At 41.7% G+C, this 26,467-nt stretch overlaps 1 protein-coding gene across 5 annotated transcripts; it reads right to left on the bottom strand.

The window, feature by feature from the left end:
- Positions 1–618: 618 nt before the first annotated feature.
- On the bottom strand, positions 619–26,467 carry caprin2 (caprin family member 2). 5 transcript variants are annotated; one of them, XM_044020165.1, is made up of 21 exons: positions 26,327–26,467; positions 21,636–21,882; positions 19,695–19,757; positions 19,522–19,608; positions 16,370–16,608; positions 12,113–12,195; positions 10,975–11,091; positions 10,801–10,838; positions 10,468–10,695; positions 6,342–6,383; positions 6,130–6,258; positions 5,662–5,743; positions 5,518–5,570; positions 5,314–5,421; positions 5,127–5,228; positions 4,903–5,043; positions 3,752–3,890; positions 3,494–3,664; positions 3,286–3,350; positions 2,335–2,383; positions 619–1,693 (listed from the first exon to the last, which is right to left on the bottom strand). In XM_044020165.1, the coding sequence occupies exons 2-21, from the start codon at positions 21,867–21,869 to the stop codon at positions 1,125–1,127; spliced, it is 2,739 nt and encodes a 912-aa protein (XP_043876100.1). In that variant the 5' UTR covers positions 21,870–21,882; positions 26,327–26,467; the 3' UTR covers positions 619–1,124. The 5 variants fall into 5 exon arrangements, with proteins under 5 accessions (XP_043876100.1, XP_043876099.1, XP_043876102.1 ...); XM_044020164.1 differs by having other exon boundaries at positions 21,636–21,877; positions 26,327–26,461; XM_044020167.1 differs by having other exon boundaries at positions 3,554–3,664; positions 21,636–21,877; positions 26,327–26,461.

The following is a 26,467-nucleotide window of genomic DNA, read 5'->3' as shown; positions in this document are numbered from 1 at the left end:
ATGTTACCAGGCTCCTCTCTTGTCGAACCAGCTCCCAGTGACAGTTCGGGAGGCAGACGCTCTCTGTATTTAAAGTTAGACTTAAAACCTTCCTTTTTGATAAAGCTGGCTCAGGGACACCTGAACCATCTCTTAGTTATGCTGCTATAGACCTAGACTGCTGGGGGAATCAGAATATGAATATGACTTCATTATAGGTCATAAACCTTGTCTTTTACTAACATTTTAATTTCTAGCATTGATGGCTTTCTAATTAAGCAAATGTATATCTCCTCGTCTGCATCATTTGTGTTAAATCTCAATAAAAGAAAATGTTCATTGCAAAAACAACAACAATGCAGAATGGACAACTTTTTCTTTTTTTTTTTAAATTAAATTGCGAGGCGAGATAACTATTTAAATGTAACTGTCAAGTGTTTCGTATTAGCTGCTGCCTTTCTTGACCAGGACTCCCTTGAAAAAAATGTTTTAATGTCAATGAGATTTTCCTGGTTAAATAAAAGGTTAAAAAAAAAAAAACCTCAAAATGGAATGTTTAGGTTGTTTCAAGAGTGGTTGTATGGAACAGCTATAATGCATTACATTTATAGTGGAAAAAGCCAAACAAATAAACCAAACTTACTGCTCATCTTTTATTGAACATTAGGCACATGAAGGGACCACTTCCATGTCTCCACAGTAATCCGTTTGTACAATTTGGCCTTAAGTGTTTGACACCATACCCACCACCCAGAAAACAATCTTCCTTCTTCACATTCAAGTGCTGATCAGTTAGAATTCACTCAATAGTCAGCTTTTGATTTAGTACATTTTTCCATTTAACATCCAGTCAGAAAGTAAAGGCACAAATATAGCTAGTGTCACAGTCAAACTCCATACCACCAACATAAGGCACACATTCACATGAGGAATCAAATACATCAGACCGAAGTCAACCTCCATTTTTAATGAAAATGACATGCATCATTAGGCCACTGATGTACTTCTTGTATGGTCATGTATGGGTTTGATGGTGAAAAGCACACTTGCATGCAGCCTGACCAGGATAGTGAAATGTCAGTTCGATCGCCATTCAGTGCAAACAGTCTTCACAAACAGTCGTGAGAGGACTGTTGGACAGCACTTCAGTCCTGGTACAGTAGGAAGCCTGAGAAAGTGCTGTACTTCCAGGTGCTGCCATAAATGGCACCACGATGTAATCGCAGCCAAACCTGGTCACCTTGGAGAAGTGGTAGGATCGCATGGTTGCTGGCTGTCTCGTGATCTGGGGCTCCGTCATTGGCATACGCCGACACCATCACCTCCTCATTGCGCATGAGATTGATGTACAGCGGCACGTTGATGGCCAGTTTTAGGATGTGGAAGATGAAGACATAGGTTCCATTGACAGGACAGGTGAAGCGGCCAATATGGGTGTCGTACATCTCCCCCAGGTTGCTATGTAGCTGGTCGAACACAATCGGCTGGTCCAGATTACCTGGAGCAAAGTTGGCAGTGCGGGAGGCAGTGAAAGCCACTCGCAGAGGCTGGGTGATTGGGTAGAGTTGCATAGGCAGCAGAGCAGCATGGTGGCTGTGGGGAGTGAGTGGGACTTCCAAGGTGGAAACTGACAACGAATCACCATGCCCAGAGTCCATAATGGTGAAGGCTCCATCCCGGTCTGGGCTGCTAACCTGGGATGAATCACTCCAGGCTGCAAGTCAAGACAAAAAAAGGAGAGTGATGATCTTGGTACATTGCAACCACTCACATAACATATTTAATTTTAGATGCATTTTTCTTTTCTTTTTTAAATGTTTGGAAACCAAAGAATGCAGCTACATTCAGACCCTTCATCCCTACAAACAAGATTTGCTCCTCCCCAAATGAAGACGTTCTTCCCTATTTCATGGCAGTTGGCATCTGTAATACCGCAATTACTGCCGCCTCATTGCCATTGCACACCATAGCTATGACTTATACATTTTATCCCAAAATGTAGTTATTTGATTTCCCACTGTCATGCCCATGTTAAGGATTGCAGCTACTTGAAACATTCTATTGACATAATTGTTATTCTAGTAACAAACACCAAAATGAATAAAGATTTTCAACCATTTTTGTTTTTTTCAATGTATGAGACGAAAACAATGAGTTATTGACTGACCATTATTGCTTATGACACACCAATCATTAATTTTTTTCACAGTCTCCTGAATGGTATCAAAACATGTTGATTTGAGGGAACGTGTCAATATTTTAACAACAATCCCTTCCAGGTATCGCCCCCTCAGACAAGAACCTCCTCAGGTCTTTGCTACAACAGTTCCTCCCAGAGCATTACTGAGTTCTTACCACTGGAGTTGTGCCTTCCTCCTCCACGTCTGTGTTGGTATCCATTCTCCTGAGAAAAGACCACAGAGGATCAGAGGCATCAAGTATACTGAATAAAAGAGATGGGGATTCGAGTCATTGCAGTTTTGATCATTTGTGACTTAACAAAAAAATGTTTTAACTCAAGTTAAAGACTCTGACTTGACTTGGGGTAAAAGGGGGTACATTTAAGGTAAAAACAGCAAATAAATCAAATATAGTTTTAAAATGCAGTAATGACGTTTTAAACAGTAAAATAAGTAAATACAGCTTAAAACAGTACATGAAGTAAATATGGTTTTAAACTGGAACAATGAAGTATAAATGTTTTTAAAATTTAGTATACTCACTTGTACTATGCTACGGAAACGCTACAGAAGAAGAAAGAAGAATTCTCTACTCTTTCTCCAGAGCTTATGTTCAACAAATTGATGGATTCTTTAGCGGCCAAAAGAGTGGCAAGACATGACAATATTGGACCCCTTCAGGGGTAGTTACATCTGAGATGACAACATGATGCCCGTGATGAAAAGAAAGCACCCCCTGACCTCTTATTAACCTCCCATCTTCTTATAGGGTGAGTTTTCATTAATTTTGTTAATCTATGCGATGTCAGTGTTCATTCAACGTCACATACAGGGATTAAATTTTTTTTATTTCATACCAGATGCTATCTTTTAATAATCCACTGTGCATCTCAGAACGTTATGTGGCTGACCTTGTTATTAGCTAGCTCAGTATTGTCGTTTTAAAATGCAAATTATACCAACCTGATGTGCTTGAATAATGTGAATGACACAGTTTTGGGTATATATTGACTGTGACGCTAATGATTTAGCATTTTATTTGATATTAGAAATATGTATCCATCTTTGTCAACTCATTGACAGAATATCAGCCTGTACATAGAGGAAAAAAAATAAATCTACTTACTCGAGTTGTATAGAGGAGAGGACCAGAGTCCCTGAGATGGGTCTGAGGAATGTAGGATCCTCCTGCTGAAGAAGACAAATTGATGTCAAGTCTCAAAAACAAGATTCATTTTAGCCCATGATGCGACTGAGCTGTCTAACATATAAAAGAAGGAAATACAAAGTGGTAAGAAAACCCAAGAGGGAAGTTGAGAGCTAAGGATAGATACCTCGGTGCCAACCAGAGGAGCGAAAGATTTGTGCCAATCCCTTGCTGCCACGTGCCATACCTCTCACAGATCCTCTAGAGTAGTAAGACTGACCAAGTCGACCCATGCTTCCACCTGAGTGTCCAGGGGAGAGGAACATTTGCCCACCATTTGCACAGTCTGACTGGTCCACTGGAGAGAAGATGATGTGCACATTACAAGTCAGGCAAAGTGTCTCAAAACCTTAACACTAGGAAAAACAAAATGTCTTCAACATACCGGGCTGTGGTTCTTCTTCTGTGGGAGCAAACTCGGCTGGTGTTTGGGTGCTGGCAGTAATGTACCTGGGCTCAGTGAAAACTGCAGAGTCTGGTTTGTATTTTAGTTCACCATTCTGGGACGTATTCACCTTGAAAACCTACGATGGAAAAGGAATGGTCAACAAATTCACCAAGAGAACCTATGCCACAGCTTATGTATTTAGAACCAATGTAAGTGTAATTAAAGAAAATAAAGTGATAAAAAAATATTGCTTCTGACTTTGTCACCCACATGAAAAATGTTTCAGTAACGACATTGAGTGATTTAAAACATTATTTTTAATATTTTTTTTTAAATTAGGATTTATATCATGTAAAATTCAGCTTAATTCTCTGCTCTGAGATTAGTGGGGCATGGCCACTGCAGCCATACCAGTCTTCCCGCACAAGTGGAGACCAGAGTACAATATTACACAATACAGAATATTAACATAATCACTCCAGTAACATGTAAAGAAGCGACATTTTGGTAGTTTGACATATTATACATATACCAAGAGCTAGTTTAGCAGTGGTTCTCCACCCTCTCCTCTCTCCCTCTTCATCAGCGGCAGCCTCACTTCTCTACTTTGTTTCCTCATCTTTAGGAATTTTAGACAAAGTGTCAGAGCTTCTTTGTGTGTTTTAACATCCAGGTAAGACAAATGTGGGACAAAGCCATCTCAGCTCGCTAGCAAAACAAAGACCCTAGTGTAGGAGCAGGTGCAGCAACTCACAAGTGAACAGGAGACCACAGTTAAAGGCCCTGCAGGTTTTTATATCGACTCCGTGTTTGAGCAAAAATATTTTCTAGCCACACATCTTTGAGTCTGATTTCTTCTCCTGTTAAAAGGGAGTTTTTTTCTCTCCACCGACGCCTAGTGCTTGCTCATTGAGTGAATGGTTGGGTTTCTCTGCTCTCTATAATGTTGTAAAGGTTTTGCTTTTATGTACAGTGCCTTGAAATAATGTATGTTGTAATTTGGCGCTATACATATACAATTTTATTGAATTTATGTATATTCCGGACCATTTCACCCCAGGTCTTACAGCAGACATGTGCGTACACAGACCATAGAGGACCTCTGCGTACATGCAGACTTTAAGCATAATCCAAGGCCTACCACTTACTGAATGGATGTTCTGAAATTGTGCAGAGGTGAGTGATCTCCGGGTAGGGGGAGTAGAGAAAGTCTGTCCCTGAGAAGAGGTTGTGGCACAAGATCCTACACCATTACATGGGGACTGCTTCCCCGACTCAGCTATTGGTGTCTGTACAATACACAGGAAAGTTAAAGTGATTACTAAAATAGTTTGTGTATTGTACGTTAACATGGTTAAGAATACTTGCTTACTGGAGGGCGGCTCTTCTCCTCCAGGCCTAAAGAAATTGTGGACTCAGTGCAATACAGTGGTGGTGAGGGAAATGCCTTTGTGTCAGTAAACTGTGGTGATTCCTGCAGAGAAGTTACACATTCAATAGCATCTCAGCTGTAGCATTATACATACAGTATATTGCATTTAAACCGTTGTGCAGCTTACATGAGGTAGATCATTTGTGGAAAGCTCCAGGTTGCATGTCTCCAGGCACTGATCTCCAGTGGTCAAGCTTGATTTGCGCTCCTTGACCCTGGCAGGGAGTGGGGTAGACTGAGTAGGGGAGGAAGATAAAGGTATGATTAGTCTAAATTAACAACATTTCAGTCACAAGTGATTCACAAATCGAGAAAAAAAAAAAATGCTTACATGCATGGTTGTGGGCAGGGCCTTAAGTGGACTTGTCAAGTCTGCCCCCACTGCTTGGGAGGAAAAAAAAAAAAATAGTAGTTTAAGTAATTACATTAAAATGCTATATATCACAACTCTAAACATTAAAATAATGCATGCTACCCAGAGGAGAGCAAGATCCAGAAGGCTGCCTCTTCAGTCCAATTGCATTAGTGGGGGAGGTCTCACCATCAAGAAGTGAATCCTAAATAGGAAAGGCTCATTTTAGAATATCAAACAGTCATTACTGGCAGGGCAGAGTAAATATTCCATTTAGTTTCATCCTGTACACTGCAAAAAGAGCTCCATTATAGAAATAAGACAGATATTTTATGAAAATAATCTGCCAATGGGGTCGGCATGACTCTGTAAATCTACAACTACTAGACCATCATGTACTGAACACGCCACAAAAATACAAAACTTCAGGAAGTTCAGGAACAGTTGAGATTTCATGCAAAGGCTAAAAGTAAACTGTAATATCTTAAAACAATGATAAAATGTGATCATTTTTCTCATTCAAATTAGGAAAATCAATTTTGTATTCTAACAGGGTAACAAAGAAACATCTGCCAAGCAACAACATTCCACCTGCATGAAACTAAAGGAACCATGGATCTTCGTCATGAGATCCTCCAGGTGCTGCTTTCTCAGGATGGGGTCTTTGGGTAGGGCTGAAGGAGAGTTAAAAACCCCCACAGACAGGTCCATGTGAACTGCCTGCTCAAAAAGAACAAACAAATAAACTGAACAGTTTACTGTAGAAATTTGTGTAAACTTTAAATCAATGGGTTTGCACTCACCATTTTGGTATTTTGCTCTCCTTTGGCTTTCCCCTCTTTTCTCTGTGGATAACCACCATCAATTAATCATTGAACAACTTAGTATGAAATGGCTATGAAAAAATAACATCAAAGTGTACACAAACATTTGTAAATATCTATTTTTTACATGGCTATAGAGTTCAGGTCAATGGTTAATTCTGATCCTTATTTGTTGAAATCCTCTTCACTGCCTTAATAAATAAAGTTGTTTAATATAAACCCCCATAATGTAATTAAAATGACCTATCATTTAATTCTGCCAACATGAAATGACAGGGACATACTCGACTGTCACACAATCACCTGACTACCTACTCTCACAGTGAATAACAAGAATTTTCACAACAGTGTACACTCTCTCTCCTACACATACACAAAAATCCACAATTCCATTACAGAAGCCATTTTCTTTCTGCAAGACTTTTTATCCCTTCTTTAAATGGGTAACTAAACTCCCCCCCAATGCCTGATTTTATAGAGGGAGAGTGGGTCTAGGAGTGAATCCAACACCAGTTCCAGCTTTGGAAAATCCCCACTGCAGGTGCTCACTGAGACAATCCTCATATCGCGTTCCAAGTGGTGGAGAGAGAAAGGTGACAAAGTGACACCTGATTTTATAAAATCAGGTGTTTTTTATAAAAAAAAAAAAATCCATAATTTCGGTTGCATAATGACAATAAAGATCCGTTCCTATGATGTCACGCTACGCATCTTGCAAACCCATTCATTGGGTAAAGCCCACATCCCGACTATAGACACAGGCGCTGCTACAGATAACATGGCTAATTAACGCTAGTTTCAAACTTCAGGCCATATCCACACGTACACAGAACAAAACCACCTTTTTCGTTGTTGTTTTGAAAAAATTTCAAGAAAAGTCTTCATCCACATGAAACCCCCAATGCCATATGCAGTACATATGCCAGGACTGTATGTGGCAGTGTAACACTGCTATAGAAATACATCATAACCATAGTGTACAAACTTTTTTTTAATAAAGCTTTATTCAAATAAGTATACATTACAATGCATACAATTACAGATACAGAATGACGAAAGCTGAGGTGACTAATGAAAGAAAATAAAAGTTATCATAACACAGACCAAACACCGAGTAGAGGAAGACAGCGATGACAAAGATGAGCAATCAGTGGTGATTTTGGTCTGCAGGAAAATCTTATAATGCAATCCAGAAATACCACACATTACTCTCATACCCTCACAACAACAACACAGTAGCAAGTGAGAGAGGGGACCACAGCACCTTTGACACAACATTGTAGCTGAATAATGCCATCACACAAACCATGCCAATCTGATGACATATATTATCATATCAATAGCACCACCAAATGGCAGTGTTCAAAATATCAAAAACTCAAGATCAAAACAACAACGTGACAACAATAACAACAATGCAGGACTCATGGCATGAGTGGCGCACACCTCATATGCAAAGCCATCACACACACACACGTATCTCCAGTTACGCATTACAGAAATTCCACTACAATTCAAACAATATGTCAACTACATTATCAATTACAAGTTAGAATAAAAATAAATCAGACTGACCGCTCACTTCTTGAAGAGGAATGACGCTCTGCGGTCCAATCATGTGCAGAAACCAGTGCCGCCCCCTTGCTTTAAATCAACCAATGAAAAGCACTCTGGGTGCCTGAGCTTCTGGCCCCACAGCTGAAACTGAAGGGTGCGCTGTACACACGCATGCACACGCAGCAGTTCAGCAACACACAACACTGCAGGCGCTGGGAAGATATCTCAGCCGGGCCCCACCCACCGGAAACAACCAACTACTCACATACAACTACACGATGCGTCTACAGAGGAAACTGAGTTCATCAAATGAAAACTACGGACATTTCATTGGGGACAACGTTGAATTTAGTATTAACTTGTGCTCCAAGACATTTTTGACACAGGAAAACATAAAAGCTTATAATCCTCCACTGCACAGCAGCGCCCTCTGGTGTGGCAACAGTGAATGCAAGCCCAAGAGGGAGGTTGCTAGACTGTTGAAGCATCAGCTTTGTTTTTGTGGATAGAGCACTATAATTTAATAAAAAAAAAAAAAAGTAAAGAATAGCTTGTCTTTATCTCAGGTCTCATAATTTAAGACAAACTCTAATGGCACTGGGGTGTAACGATTAGTCATAATCAACAGCAAAGTTTTAAATTCAATTAAAATACCGTATCTCAGGAACCACTTCCATTACTGTAATACACTACAGGAAGTGCTGGGGGCAGTAGGCCTTCTCCCATTGTATACACCTACAGCACTCTTCTTCTTGATTCAGACATTAACTGCTCAACTGAAGTTATACTGCTTACAAAATGGCTTCTTATAAAGAAAACAAATAATCAGAACAAAATATTGATTTGATATTTTATTCATTAGGAAAACATATTTCTTATATGCATGTATTGCTTCCTCAGAGTAAAATACTTGAACTTGAACTGCAAACGTTAACAAATTATACTCAGCCTCTACAGGCTCAGTGTATTTCCCTTTACAATGTGGGCTCGTCTGGGTTACGTGGGAGTAGAACTAAAAATTTACTGCAAGTTATCGATGAGTATGAGGACTTCCTACACTGTGATAAAATGACTGGACTGGACTCTTCGTGTGATAAGTCCCAAATAACAGCCTGTTAAACAGAAATCATGAATGAAGCTATTAAACAACTAAAATTGAGTATTGAAACCAAGTAATGTTGATTGATGTGTTAAATGCAGAGAAGGAGCGGTCTTTCCACAAACACTGTTCAATACTTCTTTTCAAAACTTATGTCTTAGAATAAGCTCATTCAACACCGACAAGTCTCATTAAGGAAGTAAACACTCACTTGAATTTTGTAGTTCAGTGTGCTCAGAGAGAATTACATGAAAGACATTTTTATCTTGGGCCACATGGTTGGCGTAGTGGTTGACACTCTTGCCTTTGCAGCAAGAAGACCTGGGTTTGAGCCCCGGTTGGAACCAGGGTCACAAATTGACAGTTTTTGCATGGAGGTCACGTTTTCTCCAGATTCTCCGGCTTCCTCCCACAAAAACATGCCCTATGTCAGCCGAGATTGGCAGTTGGCACCGCACCTCATCAAGGATAAACGGTAGAAAATTGATGGATAGATCTTGAATTATGTTTAGATAAATCAGTATTTTATTTTATTATAGATTAAGATACATGTACTTAAAGTGTACGAAATTGTTGTCAATTTTAACGTTACTAGCATTTATTCTGAATAAACAGAAATAATTATTATTAGTCGACCCGAATGGTGCAACGGATCATCATTGATAATGATGAAGGAAAGAGGTTAGTGGATAAAACCGTGATGTGTGTAGGCACTGTGGTACAAGAAAGCCATACGACAGTGGAAACGCATCAAGCATGGCCACGCATTTGAAGCAACATCACCCTGGTGTTGCACTGAGTGAAAACGAAGGCTGCTCAACAACCGCTTATCACCGCTGCATTTAAGCAGCCCCTTGTTGCACAATCAAACGGGGCTTTAAACACATGCTGAATGTGCTTGAGCCATGTTACGATCGTGCGCACCCACTTCAGCGAAAAGATCGAGAAACGATCCAATCCGTGAGTTTTTTGATCCGTTGCACCCCTCGTCGACCCCCTGACCAGTTCTACCCATTTTTGCTTTTCCATTCAGGATAGTACCTGGTGCTTTTTTGGTACCTGATCTGGTGAGGTTCCAAGCGTGCTTGCAACATTTAGCAAGGACATTTCCAAAATCTCAATATATAACATTCTGGATTCTGGTATATTTCGCAGCAGCACTGAAATCCAGCAATCGTGAGCCGAATCACAGCCCATTCAGCCATATTTCTGTCTGACGGAGTCTGTGCTCTGGTCATGCAGTAAGTACTGAACAAACTAATTTACATCAGTAATTTGATTAAGTACGCCGAAACGAATTGCTGTGCGTGCTGTGCAGACACCTCCCATGGTGAGGATGTACTGGAAAAACATGCCTGATACCAAACCAAGTATAGTAGAGCTGAGCAGTGCTAGAACTGTATAATGGATAAGTTCCATAAGTACTCAGGAGGCTAAAGGGTATCTCACCTGTTTACAGTGAGCAATCGGTTTCCTGGCGTTGACTGGGACTTTGGGGATAAAAGCTGCAGCCCCTCGCCATGGTTTGTGTAGTGCACTATGTGGCGATTTGGGTTCATCTGGGAGCTCCATGTCCCAGCAGTCAGGAGGCTCTTGCTCCCTCGTGGCCTGAAAGTCCTCCCTCCAGTTCTGGGAAGGAGGTGACTCCATGTCAGTCCGGTAGAGTCTGTTGAAAAACTGACATATCACCAACAGTATCAGTGGATTCTGAAGCATTGACTTCTTTACAGTTAACCCATATAGACCTTTGGAAAAATAAACTGAAAAAACCATCGGTCTTACCTCCTTAGAAACTTCATTTGGTTTTGACTTTACCATACCTGACAAGAAAAAGAAATATTGAAGATTCAGTTTCCTTCCAGCCACACCAGTGTGAGTGAAGTGGTTGATGGTGTTGAAAGCAGCAGTGAGCATGTTGAGAAGTTGAGAGGACAGTTCAAAACAGAGCTGGCTTACTACTGCTGTGGTTGCCTGAGTCAAGTAACAGCTCTGGAGTCTTGTTGGGTGGAGGCGGAAGACAACTGAAGTACTTGCAGTTCAACAGCCTGGTGAGCTCCTCTTTTAACAACTTAACTGTAATAGAATTACAAAGAAAGACTGTATTAATGCTAAGTTCAGTCAATGAAGTTTGTCCACAAAGATATATTTAATTATTACCACCTGCTTGCCTGTAATGTAAACTAGGGCTGGGTATTGCCACCGATTCACAAAGTCTCAATTTGATTCACGATACGATTCAGTTCTGATTTAGAGGTTTGGGATAGCTACTTCACTCAAATGCTTGCGAATCAAATTCGTTGTTGCTGGGTAAAGTCTGAAAATAGCCTTGCAAGATTGAGTAAAGCCTTCATGCCACAGTAAAAGGTTTGTATTAAAAGATCGATCATGAGTTTTATGAATCGATTATAATTTTATTAAATAGAAGATTGATTATAATCGATTTTTTGGACCCAGCCCTAACGTAAACACATTTACCTCTCGACAACATTATACAGGCTTGGTCCTAAACATGAAAAGCTCCATCTGCACACATCCTCTGAATTTGACCAGTGCATTTTGAATCAATTTTATATCCTGGTCAATGAGGATTCTCAATTCTGAAACGTCAAAAGAGACACAATAGTGTTGGCAATTTCACATTAGTACAGTCCTAAGAAAAAAGATTAAATGGACATTTAAATGGATTAAATAAAACCAACATAGCATGTGTTATTAAATACAATAGGAAAGGTCACGTACCTTTGAATTAGCAATTTAAATAACTGTGTTTTTTGTAATGTGGTTGTAGGAGGTTATATTGCTCAATGTTGCCAATTGAAAACAAAACACACATGCTGTGTTTATTACAACATATTATACATGGTTTTAATTCAAGCACTTAAATGACCCATGTCTACTTGGGGTAATTTTTCTTTCAAAGCCCTTGAATTGCTTCATCAAGTTCACAAGCTTTCAAGGATTTCAAGGACCCGTGTGAACCCTGGTCTTTACAGCTCTTCCAATTCTTGACTTGTCTTGTGGGGACAAGTTTTTCCAAATTTAATACATATTCAGTGACCAGGCATGTCTTGACAGTTTTATACAGAATACTTACAGGTGGATCCAGCCACTGGTTTGTCTTTCCCCTCCAGCAGGTCCAGGAACACCAGAGCTGCCTGCTCAATCTGCTCCACCACACTATAAACAGTGAAGAGGTCAACAATCAGCCAAGAAGCTCAGTTCTCCACAGGTTCTAGGCAAGCATTAGGGGGCAGTCAGAAATCTGATGGAGATATTTTATTTTTTGAGGAACAAATTGTTGTACATTGTCAGTTGTGGTTCCCAGTCATCCAGGTTAAAGTCTTCTTCAATCATTACTTCTTCACTTCTGACTAACTGGTGGGGAAAAAAACAGTTTTTAACCTCTGAAGCTGATACTCATTAAGTTGAACAATGCATATTGTTCATCGAACACCCGACAAAAAAGACGACAGCAATAGACAGACAATTGTTATTCCATATATTGCTGGAGAAACTCAGGATGATCTTCAAACACATCCCGGTACATTTCAAACCTGGCAACACTTTAAGACAGACAGTGGTTCATCCTAAGGAGAAAATCCCCACACACAAACAGAGCAATGTGGTTTATGAAGTGCAATGTAGTGAGGATAGTTCTGACCTCTACTTTGACAGCCAATGCATAAACACATGTCACAGCACAGAAGAGCCAGCTCATCTGGACAGGACTCAGCTGTCCACCTAATAGTAGTAAAACATCAACTATCAGCCAACTACAATGCTGTCCTCCCATCTTACAGGTGACCCTAAAGCTTTTTCCCACCTCGTCTCAGACTGATTAACTCTGTGACAAAAACATTTTCAAGGCCCTTGAAAGTTCTTGAAAATCTGACATAGTAAAATCCTGATGTCTACATCTGCTGTGACATGATTTTGCAAGATATTATGTTCAGTTCACTACAGGAAACTAAATGACATCTTTAGTTGGGCACAGACAAAAGAAGCACTTCCCACATCAGATATCAGCAAAAAAACAAACAAAGAAACAAAAACGGGTGCTGTGGCGACCTCCAATGTTGAGGTACAATGAAGTAATGGAAAACGACGTGCCTAATACCAACCAAGTCCAGTAGAGCAAAATAGAAAAATGCCAGAAGTTTCTAAGTATTACCCACTGTCTTCAACTGGAAGGTTTCGACTGACAGTGTGTGTATTATGAGGGCATTAATATGCACAGTATGAGTCCAAGACAAATTCCTCATGGGACATTAAAGTATATATTGATTTATTTATAATGTCAGGTTAGTGGGCACTTGGGTTCACTTTAGTGACCTGTATAATGAGTGTGTGCCGAGGTGGTCACATCAGCGGTGACCCTAAGATGTCAGATATTTGCACTGTAGTCTCCATGATTGAGTGTGATCTTTCTTTGTTTGTTTTATTTTTCCCACTATCAACACAGTTCCAGCTGAGATGTCTGTCTGAAAAAAGGTCACAGAATGCACTGAGAACAAACAAGTAGCTTAACCAAGTCAGGCACAAACAAACAGAAATCCAACTTTTTGTAAAAAATATTTGTAAACCTTAAGATTCATTTCTTTATTGTCATACCAACACACATTAAGACATGCGGTCAGAACGAAAATCAGTCTCTCCAGAACCCGGTCGGCCCAGCAATAAGAAGAATAAGAAAGTAAGAAGAGGAACCAACAGTTTAACTTAACAAAATATAAATTAAAAAAGACTAAAACTTTAAAACCTCTAGAGGGAAGGTGCTGTGCAAAAGAAAATTTGTGCAAAGGTGGCATACGGTACTGGGGGCATGTGCAAAGTACAGTCTGTGGGGTGGGGGCAGCAAGGCTATGAGGGCTACAGAGAGTTCAGGAGTCTGACAGCTCCAGGGTAGAAGCTGTTCCTCAGTCTTGTTGTCCTGCTCTTGAGGCTCCGTAGCCTCCTGCCTGAGGGGAGGGGAGTGAACAGTGTGTGTGCTGGGTGGGTGGGATCTCTCATGATGCAGGTGGCCCTTTTCCTGCAACTGGAGGTGAAGATGTCCGTGATGCTGGGGAGGCTGCTGCCCACAGAGCAGCTGCCGCGCCACACAGTGATGCAGGAGCACATGACACTCTCCACTACACATCTGTAGAAGGTGATAAGGGCTGACCTTCCTAGTCCAGCGCTTCTCAGCCTCCTGAGGAAGTATAGGTGCTGGTGTGCCTTCCGGACCAGGCTGGAAGTGTTGCTGCTCTAGGTGAGGTCGTCCTTGAGATGCACGCCCAGGTACCTGAAGCTGGAGACCACTTCCACCGCTGTTCCTCCGATGTGCAGGGGAGAATGGGGGGGATGTCTGCTCCTCCTGAAGTCCACGATCATCTCCTTTGTTTTCTTTGTGTTGATGCAGAGGTTGTTTACCCTGCACCAACCCTCCAGGTGTTCCACTTCCCACCTGTAGCTGGACTCATCGTTGTTGCTGATGCGTCCAACCACTGCTGTGTCATCAGCAAACTTCACAATATGACAGCTCAGATGTTTAGGTGAGCAGTCAAGGTGAACAGAAGAGGGCTCAGCATGCAGCCCTGGGGGGAGCCAGTGCTGAGGGTGATGGAGGTGGAGGAGATGTCGTGGATCCTCACTGACTGCGGCCTGTCTGTCAGGAAGTCCAGGACCCAGTTGCAGAGGGGGGGGCTCAGTCTGAATGAAAAGAGTTTATGGATCAGGGTCTGTGGTATGATGGTGTTGAAAGCAGATGTGAAGTCGAGGAAGAGCAGGTGGACATAGGAGTCTTTGCTCTCCAGGTGAGTGAAGGCTGTGTGGACCACAGAAGAGATGGCGTCCTCTGTGGATCTGTTTTTCCCTGTATGCATATTGGTGGGGGTCCACAGTGATGTCGATGCTGTCCTTGATGTGCGTTCTGACCAGTTTCTCGAAGCACTTCCGGGGTGAGAGCTACTGGCCGATAGTCATTTAGGCCTGTCACTGTGGAGCCTTTGGGGATGGGGATGATGGTGGCAGTCTTCAGACAGGTGGGAACAACTGACTGCCTGAGGGAGGTGTTGAAGCTGTCTGAACACCTCCGACAGCTGGTCAGCACAGCCTTATAGCGCCCACCCAGGGATGTTATCGGGACCAGCGGCTTTGCGGGGGTTGATCCTCCTGAGGATATTCCTCACCTCTGCCGCGGTCACACTGAGGGGCGCATCACCTGGCGTTGGGGTGAGTCTGGTGCTGGTAGAGCTTCTGGGATTCTCAAAGCGAGCGTAGAAGCTGTTCAGAGCATCGGGCAGAGAGTAGTCCTGGGGGGGACTGTGCATCTTTAGTGTCGTAGTCCGTGATGCACTTTATGCCCCTCCACATGCTCCGTGGGTCATTGGAGTAGAAGTGATCCTGGACCTTCTGAGTATAGGTGGATTTTGCCCTCTTGACCCCTGCGATCAGCTCCCTCCTGGCTGCCCTGAGAGCCAGTGCATCTCCTGACCTGAAAGCTGCATCCCTAACCTTGAGCAGAGACCGGACCTCTTTGTTGAGCCAGGGTTTCTGGTTCGAGTACGTTGTCACTGTCCTGGTGGTTGTGACGTCCTCCACGCACTTGCTGATGTAGCCCAGGACAGCTGACTTGTACTGCTCCAGGTCAACGTCCCCCTGACGATCAGCTGCTTCCCTGAAGACATGCCAGTCTGTGCACTCAAAGCAGTCCTGCAGCTCGGCGTCAGCATCGCTGGGCCACACCGTGATCGTCCTCTGTGCAGGTCTGTTGCGTCTAGGCAGTGGCTGGTAAGCAGGGACCAGCATGATGGAAATGTGATCGGAGAGCCCAAGGGGGGGGCGAATGCACGTCGAATGTTGGAGTATACACGGTGCGATTGAAACAGAATGATCAATTGCAGGTTCTTTCTCATGAAAACAAGCGTTGCTGCTCTCTATGCGAGTCTGGTTCTTTTCTTATCCACAATGTTGGCGTTGTATTTTGTGGTGTTACCACCACCTCTCGTAACATTTACCCTGCAGATACTCACATTGACCGGCACGTTGCGCGTGCTGCTGTCCCAAGACCTAGCATGACCGCGCACACACGCATGATGTATGTTGGAAAGTTTTACATATACATTTGTATTTAGCGATATTTGGAACATGCTGGACGTGTTGCTAGAAGCAACCTTCCAGCGACAGGATCTGCAGATCAGATACCCACTAGGTCACCCTGCTAATTTTTTAAATAGCTGAAATGGTCCCACACTGCGGACTTAGTAAGCCATTTTACCCACCAAACGCACTACTTCCATTGGCCATTTTCCAGCAAACCCGAACAATTACAATGCATGGGTTTGAGCTTTACTCTCAGTTTAATTACACTCACGTGAATTGGTTGTCCCTCTCGACCTCTACCAGGGTGGCAAGCTGACTCAGGCTGTGCAGCTGCTGGGCAGGGATGTGGGGCGCCTGGTTGTGTCCAGCCAGCAGGTCTCTCCTGATATGCTCGTGCTGCAGGCTGTGGAGTAGATGCTGTACCTGAAGCACTGTGCTCAGACGTCTCCTCTCCACCTCTGCCTTCGCCATCAGTTCCTTCTTCAACGCCTTCTTCTGGGCTCTCAACAGCTGCACGAGCAGAAGGAAAATATGAGGTTCACAAATTGATGGATTCAATGACAAGTGGGTTTGAGAAAACTACAGGTTTGTCTTCATACAGCCTTGAAATTAAATAAAACCGGTGTTTGTAAGTATAAAAATCATGGTTGGTATGATGCACAGTTACAATTTTAGGCTGGAAATCACTGGAAATCAGTGAGCGTGGGTTTATTGACTCTTTCAGTATGTGCTGGTGCTTGTTCACTTGAAAAAACAAGCAAAAAACCAAAACATTCGAGACGGGTTGGTCTATTTCCTCATTCATCTAAATTGGAATGATTATTGGTGCCTCAGGGTACCATGGGCAGGATGCATTTAATCATTCCATATTAAACTTTGTGAATAATGTAAATTTAAGCAATCCAAGAGAGACTACTACATCTGAGGCATAAAGAGACTTTACCCAATCACAGGGAAGTTTAGCAGAGCAGGTGCTCCAATTGACTTTAAAGTGATCACTACTCCGGCACCGGAGATCTATGCAGGATGTTTACGCCAATTTAACAGCTTCTGAGTCATTGTGATGGTTAATTGTCTTGTTAGCTGAGTCAGCCTTGCAAAACTAGGGCTGCCGACATGTCCCTCAGAATCAGGAGGCCTCACAAAATGCAGAATTGCTGCACAGCCCGACACACACCATAGACAGACAAGGAAACGACTGTCTGACCGAGCGCGGGGCCAGACAAGTAAATATCAGACAGCCTTTTGTTCCAAAATGGCAAGAATTGAAAGCACAGAAGCTTGTAAAAATTGATGTTGAACAGTATGGACATAGCTCCAAAGCTTGTATTCACCGACTCTGTTGATAACAAATGCACATGGCAGGGAGGGGGGAAGGGAGGGTGGATCATCAGCGGGGAGTTTTTACCATAGTGAATATAAAGCACTAGATAAACCATGAGATAACCAGGAACAAGTCTCCCAAGGGGTCTAACTGAAATCTGAATTTTGAATTTAGGAAGCATCCATCTTTGTTGCAGCGCAAATCTTTGGCAGTACTTCTTCAGAGCCATGATTTAGTTCTTCTGCAATGCGTCTTTCCTGGTCCATCTTCATTCAATGATGAAAACACACACACACAGCTTCTAGAACAGTAACAGTAACTAGCCTACTTTATATGCAGGTTTGGCTGACAAAATAACAAAAGCCCTAGCCAGCAAAACTCAGTATGCTAATTTACTCCTAGCGGGAATTTCCTCTTAAGTGACCCAAATTCAAAACAAAGTTTACGCTGTTGTTTGAAGCAGCTAATTCGTGATTTTTTTTTTATATCTATCTATCTATCTATCTATCTATCTATCTATCTATCTATCTATCTATATTCTTTGTTTATCCGACTTGTGCTGGGCTGAACTTCATCAACAGTATTTGACTGAGGGATATTGAGGCCAATATTTTTTCTGGTAGGACATTCAAATAAGCCAATGGATGAAGCTGGGAGTATTTACTATAAAAAGGACCTCCCTTAAAAGGTGTATCCAACAGTCTGAAAAACTGTCTTCAAGTCAATCCTGAAGCAAGGAATTGAACCAATCGAGCTCTGCCCTCTCACTTCAAGAAAGATTGAAGACTGAGCAACAGCTCACCATCGCTAAACCCTCTTCTTCCTGTGATTAGCTGTTTTCTAGTCCCAATACATTTGTTGAATTGCATCTCACCTTGTGTGAATAGTTGAGAAACTTTAAGAACACTGAACCATGAACGTTTTCTTGTCTGCTACTGGTCACACCATTTCAGTTCCAAGGAGAAACTCACTCACCTCACTCACCTCACTCATCTTGCAGCTGTTTATTATTTCAATGATTATCAGCAGTGCAATGAGTCCAGACAGATTTTTTGTTTGAGATGCTTCGTGAGCGGCATCTCCTGATTCCATCCACTTACAAGCACAGTGTGGGTGAAGTCATGGTAGCCTATAAAGGCATGAGAGCTGGCACTCTCTGCCAATGTCGCCAACAAGCCAGACAAGTGAGGCTTTCAATTGTTCTGCCAAGCAAGTTCATCTGGCATAATCCACAACCTGTTGCTGTATCAAGGGGTATCCACGTTCTTCAACTTTGCCCTCAGCGAACAGGAGCCAACTCTACTTCTAGGAGCCAAAATGGTGAAAACACTATGCAAATCCATAAACAGCCTCCGCTAAACGCACCTCCTTAAGTGTGCAAGTGCATCGCCACATTAAGACCAAAACACACTGGTGGAGCTCCCTTGATGGCTGACAAAGACCTGATGAAGAGGGGACATGGAGCCTGTGAGGTCAGATGAAGGAGTGATTGCAGTAAAATGGTTTGACAATAAATGCGTTAATCTCCTGAGCAATGCCTGTGGGATCATGCCTTTTACAGCTGTCGATGGAGCAAAGAGTCCCATGCCCGTCACTTATTCTTCCCTACAATGAGCATATGGGCAGAATCAAACTTTCTGACATGCTAGTACATCTGTACAAGATAACTTTAGAAATGCAATATTTCCTTGTTCTATGCAATATTTTCCTTTGATTAATATTTATCTAAGGCTGAAGACAGTGCCAACATTGTGACAGTACCTCATTCAACCACACTTCAAGCCTGAAGTATTAAAGTTAAAGTGAAAATTTGCACCAAATGAGCAAAAATCCCCTGTTCACAGAAGTGATGAATCCAAGGTCACAGAGACCTTGACCTTTAACTAACCAGTTTAAAACTTGGGCAAATATTGTTTATACATCTTACACAAAAAAATAATAATTTCCCCCATGGTGTCCCCCAAACACAATATGGCAATAACCACGTTTTGGGATTTTTTGATGGGAGAAAGAATTTATTTTTTAACAGAAGCAATGAATATATTCTGACTCAAGTCAGGACACGGATGCCAAAATAATCAATTTAATCAAACACTCACACTCTGAGTCAAGTTGTCCAGGGTTTTGTGTAGGTCCCGAGCAAAGACCAGATTATGCAACACCTCTTCATACTTTTCCACGGCAGCCTGGCAAACAGAAACATTAGAAAATGCAGTTGTCACACGCAAAATTTGTGAAATCATGTAGTTTCCACTCCACAGCCTGGTCTTACCATCTGATCTTTGTTTAGTGCCTCACCCTGGTTCAGCCTCTTCTTATAATCCTCCAGTTTCAGCTGCAGTGGAAGCAAAAGTCACATTAGCTAGCTATACATTAAATTTACAGCAGAATTTAAAATATTTGGTTAAAAATGCGCATAGCACTTTTATATACAACTTGTATTTTCCTTGTTTTTCCTGCTTTCCACCGAGACACACTTATTGGATAACGTTTACAAAAAACCGATCTGCATCATTTGGTTTTTGCAGCACGTTTCTTACGTTGCATTCATTTTCATTTCTGCATGTCAGAGGATGCTTAATATGCAGCCACTACAGAAGAGGCTCCTCGCTGTTGCTTTAAGAAAGAGTGTGTTTTCACCATTGAATGACGATGGACAAGGAAAAACACATTGCAGATTAAAAAGAAACTTAAAAAAAAGTTTTAAATTAATGTAGAAAAATAAAATTCACAGAACAAACCAACCAAGACTTTGTTTATTAAGTTTTAACATCATTTGAGAGAGTCAGAGATCTGTTGACGCACTGAAAAAAAACAAAAAACAAAAAGACGCACTGAAATGTCAGTGTCAACATTACTGTGGATGAACAAAAGGCAGGATACAGCATCGTCCATTACACCATCAGCAAACCAGACAAATTTGGCATCAAGTTCTGGCTCACTGCCGATCGTGATACTAAATACATGGTGAATGGTGCACCATACCCGGGAAGAGACGAGACGCGGAGGCCAGTTCAGAGGCTGGGAGACTGTGTGGTGTTGGTTTTGGTGGAGCCTTACACAGGAAAGGGCAGGGACATCAGTAAAGATAACTTTTTTTACTTCACTTGAGTGCACAAAAATCTTACAAGCCAAGAAAACGAGCCTGGTTTCAATAAAATCAGAAGAGAGCTTCTCCTGTGTGTAAAGAGGCAAATGCCGCTGTTCACCACACAGGTGCTGAAAAGTGTTAACGCATCACTCAATGTCTGCCAGGGTAAAAGAAATGCAGATGACCAGTGGCAGTGTTTCGTAATATACTAGACCCGGCTGCAATAAATGCCTCAGTTCTTTATTTCAAAAAACATGCGCTGATGACATAACAGTTTTAAGGTTAAATAAATAAATAATTTCTATTGAGTTATAAAAAATAAAAATAAAAGGGCTTTTATCTGTAATTTCAAGAATTGAATAGAAATAGAATAGCCCTGTGTCCTGTGTATCCCCATATGATAAATGCTAATATGCCTTCTGTGGAGGTTGTTTTACTGACCTTGTTTCCCGTTTAATTTCATTTTTATGAAATTTATATTAATATTTCATTTTATTTTGTCTCTGGGAACCCCCTGGAACCTCTTCATAAACCCTTGGGGTCCCTAGACCTGTTATTGATAACCATTGTTCAAACTACTACAATAGTTTCTGTCCTTTGGGTAGGGCTGGGTATCATACCAGGTTTATGATCTGATTTCTAAAAAAAAAAAAATTACACAGATCTCACAGAAACTTACAGGAGGTAAAATCGATGTCTTATCATCTCCCTATTTGACATTAGAACACAAAACACTGGGACAAAATGGTATTATCTGCTGCCATGTTCTGCCAAAATGCATTCTGGGATACATGGCTTTCCCAAGTACACTCAAGTCACCACCTGATGCATACTTGGTAAAATGGGCAGATCGAGAACACTTCCAGGTTTGAGAACTGTACTCGCTGTTCACGGACTTGAGAATTGGAACAGAACTTGGACTGAGGCTGATGACGTTTTCACAAGTACGGGAGTACGCAATTACAGACAAGTACACACAAGTGTGGATAATGAGAAACGGCCTGACTTCTTTCTGTAACCAGCAGTGGCTATTCACTATACTTTTACATCCGCATCAGTGCCCCTGTGAGAACCAGAATACCACATCCACTTCTCCAATAAACCGCTTTATAAACATCTTACCTTCTTTTTCTCCAAGTTCCGGACTTTGTGTCTGAGGCAGATGAGGCCATCGTCGATGTAGGTTTCATAGCCATAGTAGGCAGTGGAGACGTCAAGGCTGAGCTGCAGGCAACCAGGGGAGTCCATCTTGGGATTATCAACCATCACTGGCTCTTCCTGTCTCTCACCGCTGTCCTGTGAGTGTTCGGGTGAGGGAGTGACATCCAGGGTAGGGGAAGGAGACCGCTGCACCATGATGAGCTCTGCACTAGACGGAGACAGACAATGAGCCATGCCGCTTCTGTGCTATACTGCAAACACAAAAGGGCTGCAACTAATGACTATTTCAGACTAGTCAACTTGAATGGGATCGAGTGTGACACTTTATTTTAAACGGAGGAGTGCCAGGCATGGTATGTTTTTACACAGGTTTGTATGACACATCTCACCGCGAGACAGTTACTTGCTTGCTTCACCACGGAAGCGGACAGCCGCAGCGTGCAGCAGCATCGTGCCGCAGGTTGCCCTAGCTGTTACCTAATCTGACACTTATCACGTTCCAACACGTAATAAAAGAGTTCAAATGCAAGCTTTCAATCCCACGTTCGAACAAAAACCTTCTACCACCTCCATTCTGTTGCTTCCCATTCTGTTCCCAGTCATTAGTGGTGCACTGACATGTGCTGTCAGTGCATCAAAGACTTGGGAAAAGTGAGATGTCTCACTGGGAGCTACTACAATTGTCTACAGTGAAACATTGTTTAGCAAGGCATTGCATACCCTAAGATACACGCAATGACGTCACTAACGACGCGTCAACTACTAAATTAGGCACTGGCTTATTTTGTTGTCAACTATTAGTCGACTAGTCGTTGCAGCCCTACAGCTAGCAGGGGTGTTACAGCATCATGGGGCCCTCAAGGTCGCTTTCACACTGCACTTTAGTGAAGTGAACCGAACCTTTTGAATAACATATTCCCCTCCTCCTCTGAGGTGGCACTGCATCAACAATTACTGAAGGAGAAGACAAGACAGCAGTGAACAAGAAAACATACTCATCTGTTGGTTAATGCAGGACAACTTCGGTTTCCTCTACATAAGAGCAAAATATGGAGCTGCATCAAATCCTATGGTTTTATGTGAACATACAACACATATAGTACGCTGCAACAATGGGCTCAGACATTTCTTCCAGCTATTGTTCCACACGCACATACGTTTTGTTGCATTTACCCACAATGCTCTGCGATGCAGTCCACTTCCTGCATTTGGTTCACTTGAAGCGACCAGAGAGCTATGTCTTTAGGCGGAGCAGTTCGCTTTTTTGTTTGTGCATATCAGAGCTCAGTTGCACATTCACACCTACCCAAACGAAGCGGGCTTTCCGAGCAGACGAACTAGGATTCGATTAAAAGGCTGGTGTGAATGCACCCTAAGAGGACACTTTAGGTTTGTCAAGAGTGGTTGAATGAGGTACCGACACATACATGCCCCAGTCTCCCCCGACTGCACCTGGGAGATTGCCTGAGACATGGATTACTTGCTTTATCTGATAACAAACCTGCCAGTGAGGACAAGGAAAACTGATTTAGTCATTAAAAATCAATGCCTGTTTAAGTCTAACACATAATATTAGGGATGCATGATGAACAGCTTGATTTCACCATGTAAACACCATCAAAACAACTTGCTCAAGTCTAAACGGCACATCAAAATAAAGCAAAATAACACTTGGTGACTCAGAAAGCGGTATTTCAGAAAATGGAGTTCTAGTGGGAATTTAAAGCACAACCATCTCCGAGGTTTACAGAGATTGGGCTAAATAAATACATGCAAAGTATCAGTTCTCTGGGGGGAAAATACCTTGTTGATATCGCAGGATAACCACCAAACAGTAACACAAATAACCTGAGATTACAACCAAGGTATGAAGAAGACCATCACCTAATAAACTGGCTAGTCACTGGACACCTCAGTATCTCATACACACCTACAACTTCAAACCTGGATTTTCAATTTAAAACCCAGGATAAATGTGGGTTTCAAAGCTGGATCATTTGAGAATCCCTGTACTAAATATACTTGGACCCACTTTTTAAAAGACAACAAATCATTACAACCCACAATACAAATTATAACAAATTTGCACAAACATAACATTTCTTTCTTATGCAAGGTTCAAATGAATTTCAACTGTATTTTCTGCATTTGTTGTTCACATTAAAACCTGGTTGTCCATTGTGGGCTACTGTAAAAACATGGTAGCCTTTGTAGTTCGAAACTCCTGATATAAATATACACGGCTCATTCTGGAGTAATGAAAAACTACATTCTGGTGATTTTACACAAATAACCTTAAATTAATTTTCAATTTAGATATAATTAATCACATGAAGCAGCTAAGATTTACTCTATAAGAATTCTATGATTGTGTCTCATTATGTGCCGTTTAACAGCATGGTCACAGGTTGGAACCACTCTGCTAAAACCACTCCAGTCTCTGTACAAACAAGTCATCAAGAATCTGCTCTCACCATTGTCCAATCTTAAAAGAAATATAACATGCTAAAGAGGAAGAACATGATTAAATATGCAAATGTCTGTCTCATGTACAAATAATAATTTAACGTAATAACTTGACATCTCCTCCACCCCAAGAATTTGTAAATATGCAAACATCTGCATACCATTCAACGAGAGATTCAGCAAGAAGGGTCTGCATTATTCCACTCAGGAAAAGTCAGTTTGGTCAACAACATTCTCATACAAAGCAGCAGAAGAATGAACATTACAGCACACATCAGGGATATGGAATCATATAATTCATTAAAATTACACCTGAAAAAATGTCTCATACACAATCAACTTTGTGACCATTAAAATTTAGGCACAATTATTTTCAATTGGTGCTGGACTTCTCTTGCTGCCACCTGCTGTTATCTTGCTTTACTCAGTTTGTTCAAATGTCTACAGACCTGAACCCTAACACTAACCCATATTACAAATTAGACATCACTTATTTGGCAACCCCCAAAAACATCCCCCATCCATTTGTGGGACCTATGGAAAAAGTTGGGGCCACATGTTATTATTTTTTTGAAATAAAAAATTAAAATAGCTGACCAGTCCATCTCAGTAGAGGGAGTAACGGTATTTAAGTATAACGGCGTTACTAACGGTAACGGAGTAATCAAATTAATTACTTTTCCTATCGTTGCAACGCCGTTACCCTTACTGAGAATGTTAAGTAGCGCGTTACTAATTACAATTCGGTTGAATGAAGCGCAGCGGTGTCGGGCTATCTGACAGCCACACATCAGCTGCCGGGAGAGAGCAGGGGTGGAGTTGATTGATGACGACACTGTTGCAAATGCAATGATGATGATAGGCTGAGTGGACGGGTGCCCTGCTCACGCTGTCTCACTGTACGCTCTAAGACAATAGCGACGAGGCAGGGAAGCATAGCGTTTTTTAAGTGGAAATATCGACACTACTTCTCCCTTACCGAGGTAAAAGGAAAGAATGTATATGCAACGTGTGTTGTGACTTGTTATGTCGTCAATAAATTCAGATACACACAGTTTCCTTGGGAGCTTCTGCTAGCCACACTTTGTTTGTTTACATCCTAGCATGTCATGACGTACTTCCTATTTCCGGTGTATCAAAATAAAAGTCAGTAGCATTAAACATTACAACGTGCACACTATGTCCGGGGAAAAGGAGTTTGTCCACGTCAACCTCGATTCTTTTTAACCAAGTTTACATTTGTTTGTATTTGTTTAGTATTTGAATGCAAAGTGTGTGAATATTGTTTATTTGTTTATTGTGCAATGGTATACAGATACAGAGATTTGCACAACTGAAAGGCCACATTCTTCCTTTGTTTCTCTTTACCCAAGTTAACATTTGTGTGTCAATTTTGCCCTTCAATTTAAAGTTCAAATAAATACCAAATGCTCTAAAATAATGTCCATAGGGTTTTTATTCTTCATTCAGGTATTATAAACATATAGGATTTTAAAGAATGTAATAGTGTTATAGAACATAAAAAAATAATGTCAGTTACTTTTCTGAGTAACTAATTACTTTTACAAATTACTTTTTGGGAAAAGTAATTTGTAACTATAACTAATTACTTTTTTAAAGTAAGATGCCCACCACTGGAAGGAACAGTTTCATCTGATGATTCTGAGAACAAGTAAGAATTCTGAGATTCAAGTCTGTGAAACGCCTCTGGCTGCTGCTGGACATCTTAACAGAGACGGAGTTGAACTGGTCTCAGACTGGGCAGCTGCCAACCCCGTGACATAGCATTTCTACAGGCCGCTGAACAGCATGCTCTCTGTGGATGAATCACGACAGCAGCATAAAACACGCAGAGCATAAAGAGGAGGCTGCTTTTTACACACACATGCATCCTTCACCATCACTCACAATAACCCCCGAGGGATGCGGTGAGACTGTGAGTAGCACCATTAATAATACAGAGTGGGCTTTAAAATTGAGGAGCAGTCAAACACTAGAGTGATTGATGATGATGATGAAGAATCAAAGTGTTTGATAATCATGCAAGTGAGTAAAAATAACAACCAAATCGCAAGTTTCTAATTCCAATTACAAAAACCATACGGCAGGTCGTAATCCCACTGTCCTAAATTTGATGCAATTTTCAGTGCTTTAAAGTTGATTCGCCACACAAACAGCTGACCCACCTCGTGCCTCTGGGCAAGTACGTGTGTCAAGTTCTCACGAGACAGACAGCCAAGCTGGACATCCGAATATCCCGAGACAAAGCGACCGAGATCCCCTGCCGCTGACCGGGACGATGAGCACCAGAGGCCGCAGCGGTGAAT

Source organism: Solea senegalensis, linkage group LG3, assembly GCF_019176455.1.
Source record: "Solea senegalensis isolate Sse05_10M linkage group LG3, IFAPA_SoseM_1, whole genome shotgun sequence".
Lineage (NCBI taxonomy): Eukaryota > Metazoa > Chordata > Actinopteri > Pleuronectiformes > Soleidae > Solea > Solea senegalensis.
Note: the sequence above shows the minus strand (reverse complement) of the source record. Positions and strands in the feature narration are given on the sequence as shown.

What these genes read in the sequence shown, in the direction of transcription:
- caprin2 (XM_044020165.1), bottom strand. Translation starts at nt 21,869, where the DNA reads ATGGTGCAGCGGTCTCCTTCCCCTACCCTGGATGTCACTCCCTCACCC. An exon ending in ACCAGTGGCTGGATCCACCT is followed by an intron (nt 11,092 to 12,112) that starts GTAAGTATTCTG and finishes ATTCTATTACAG; the next exon opens with TTAAGTTGTTAAAAGAGGAG. An exon ending in AGGAAGGCACAACTCCAGTG is followed by an intron (nt 1,694 to 2,334) that starts GTAAGAACTCAG and finishes CTTGACTTGCAG; the next exon opens with CCTGGAGTGATTCATCCCAG.